General features: G+C 56.5%; 1 protein-coding gene across 1 annotated transcript in view; it reads left to right on the top strand.

The window, feature by feature from the left end:
• The window catches only part of LOC111189808 (rho guanine nucleotide exchange factor 28), a 24078-nt gene that overhangs the window by 8497 nt on the left and 13081 nt on the right, over window positions 1–2500 (top strand). Inside the window, exon 9 of the mRNA XM_049479015.1 lies at window positions 83–337. Coding sequence (XP_049334972.1) covers window positions 83–337 — 255 coding nt within the window. The remainder of the gene's footprint in view (window positions 1–82; window positions 338–2500) is intronic.

Raw genomic sequence — 2500 nt, 5'->3', positions numbered from 1 at the left:
ATGAGGTAATTTTAAACTGTACTGAGATAATGAAGTGTGATGTGGTTAAGGCGGTGTTGTGGTGTTGTGTGCTGGTCTTTAGGGGGCGGTGTGGAGCAGGGGGACACGGCGGCAGCGCTGGAGGCTCTGAGGGTGGTGTTGGGGGGGGTGGAGCGCCGGGTGAGCGACGCCCAACACGCCCAGAAACTCCACGACATCCTCACACGCCTCGACCCCAAGAGCTTCACCCGACTGAAGAGCGGCGAGATCTATACCAAACACTCCCTCACACACACCTCACACTCCCTCACACACTCTGCCACGCTTACCTGCAGAACCACCTCTGGCCGGCTCAGAGGTACAGCACACCTTACACTCCTCACACTCCCTCACACACTCCTCACATACCCTCACGCACTCCCTCACACACACCTCCCACTCCCTCACACACATCTCACACTCCCTCACACACCTCACACTCCCTCACACACACCTCACACTCCTCACACTCCCTCACACACACCTCACACTCCCTCACACACACCTCACACTCCTCACACTTCCTCACACTCCCTCACACACTCCTCACACTCCCTCACACACACCTCAAACACACCTCAAACTCCTCACACTTCCTCATACACTCCTTACACTCCCTCACACACACCTCACACTCCCTCACACACACCACACACCATCCACACCCACACACCATCCACTCCCACACACCATCCACCCCCACACACCATCCACACCCACACACCATCCACCCCCACACACACCATCCACACCACCTCACACTCCCTCACACACTCCTCACACTCCCTCACACACACCTCACACTCCCTCACACACACCTCACACTCCTCACACTTCCTCACACTCCCTCACACACTCCTCACACTCCCTCACACACACCTCAAACACACCTCAAACTCCTCACACTTCCTCATACACTCCTTACACTCCCTCACACACACCTCACACTCCCTCACACACACCACACACCATCCACACCCACACACCATCCACTCCCACACACCATCCACCCCCACACACCATCCACACCCACACACCATCCACCCCCACACACACCATCCACCCCCACACACACCATCCACACCACCTCACACTCCCTCACACACACCTCACACTCCCTCACACACACCTCACACTCCTCACACTTCCTCACACTCCCTCACACACTCCTCACACTCCCTCACACACCTCAAACTCCTCACACTTCCTCACACACTCCTTACACTCCCTCACACTCCCTAACACACACCACACACCATCCACACCCACACACCATCCACTCCCACACACCATCCACACCCACACACCATCCACACCCACACACCATCCACCCCCACACACACCATCCACACCACCTCACACTCCCTCACACACACCTCACACTCCCTCACACACACCTCACACTCCTCACACTTCCTCACACTCCCTCACACACTCCTCACACTCCCTCACACACCTCAAACTCCTCACACTCCCTCACACACCTCACACTCCTCACACTTCCTCACACTCCCTCACACACTCCTCACACTCCCTCACACACCTCAAACTCCTCACACTTCCTCACACACTCCTTACACTCCCTCACACACACCTCACACTCCCTAACACACACCACACACCATCCACACCCACACACCATCCACTCCCACACACCATCCACACCCACCAACATCCACACCCACACACATCCACCCCCACACACACCATCCACACCCACACACCATCCACCCCCACACACACCATCCACACCACCTCACACTCCCTCACACACACCTCACACTCCCTCACACACACCTCACACTCCTCACACTTCCTCACACTCCCTCACACACTCCTCACACTCCCTCACACACACCTCAAACTCCTCACACTCCCTCACACACTCCTCACACTCCCTCACACACCTCAAACTCCTCACACTTCCTCACACACTCCTTACACTCCCTCACACACACCTCACACTCCCTAACACACACCACACACCCACACACCATCCACTCCCACACACCATCCACACCCACACACCATCCAGCCCCACACACACCATCCACACCACCTCACACTCCCTCACACACACCTTACACTCCCTCACACACACCTCAAACTCCTCACACTTCCTCACACACTCCTTACACTCCCTCACACACACCTCACACTCCCTCACACACACCACACACCATCCACACCCACACACCATCCACCCCCACACACACCATCCACACCATCCACCCACACACCATCCACCCCCACATACACCATCTACACCCACACACCATCCACCCCCACACACACCAATCACACCATCCACCCCCACAAACACCATCCACCCTCACACACACCATCCACCCACACACACCCCATCCACACGATTTACCACCATACACACCATACACCCTTACACACACATCCACCCACACACACACCATCCACACCCACACACACCATCCACCCTCACACACCATCCACCCTCACACACACT

Source organism: Astyanax mexicanus, chromosome 4, assembly GCF_023375975.1.
Source record: "Astyanax mexicanus isolate ESR-SI-001 chromosome 4, AstMex3_surface, whole genome shotgun sequence".
In the NCBI taxonomy this organism is placed as follows: domain Eukaryota; kingdom Metazoa; phylum Chordata; class Actinopteri; order Characiformes; family Acestrorhamphidae; genus Astyanax; species Astyanax mexicanus.
This window is presented reverse-complemented; position numbering and strand designations above follow the sequence as displayed.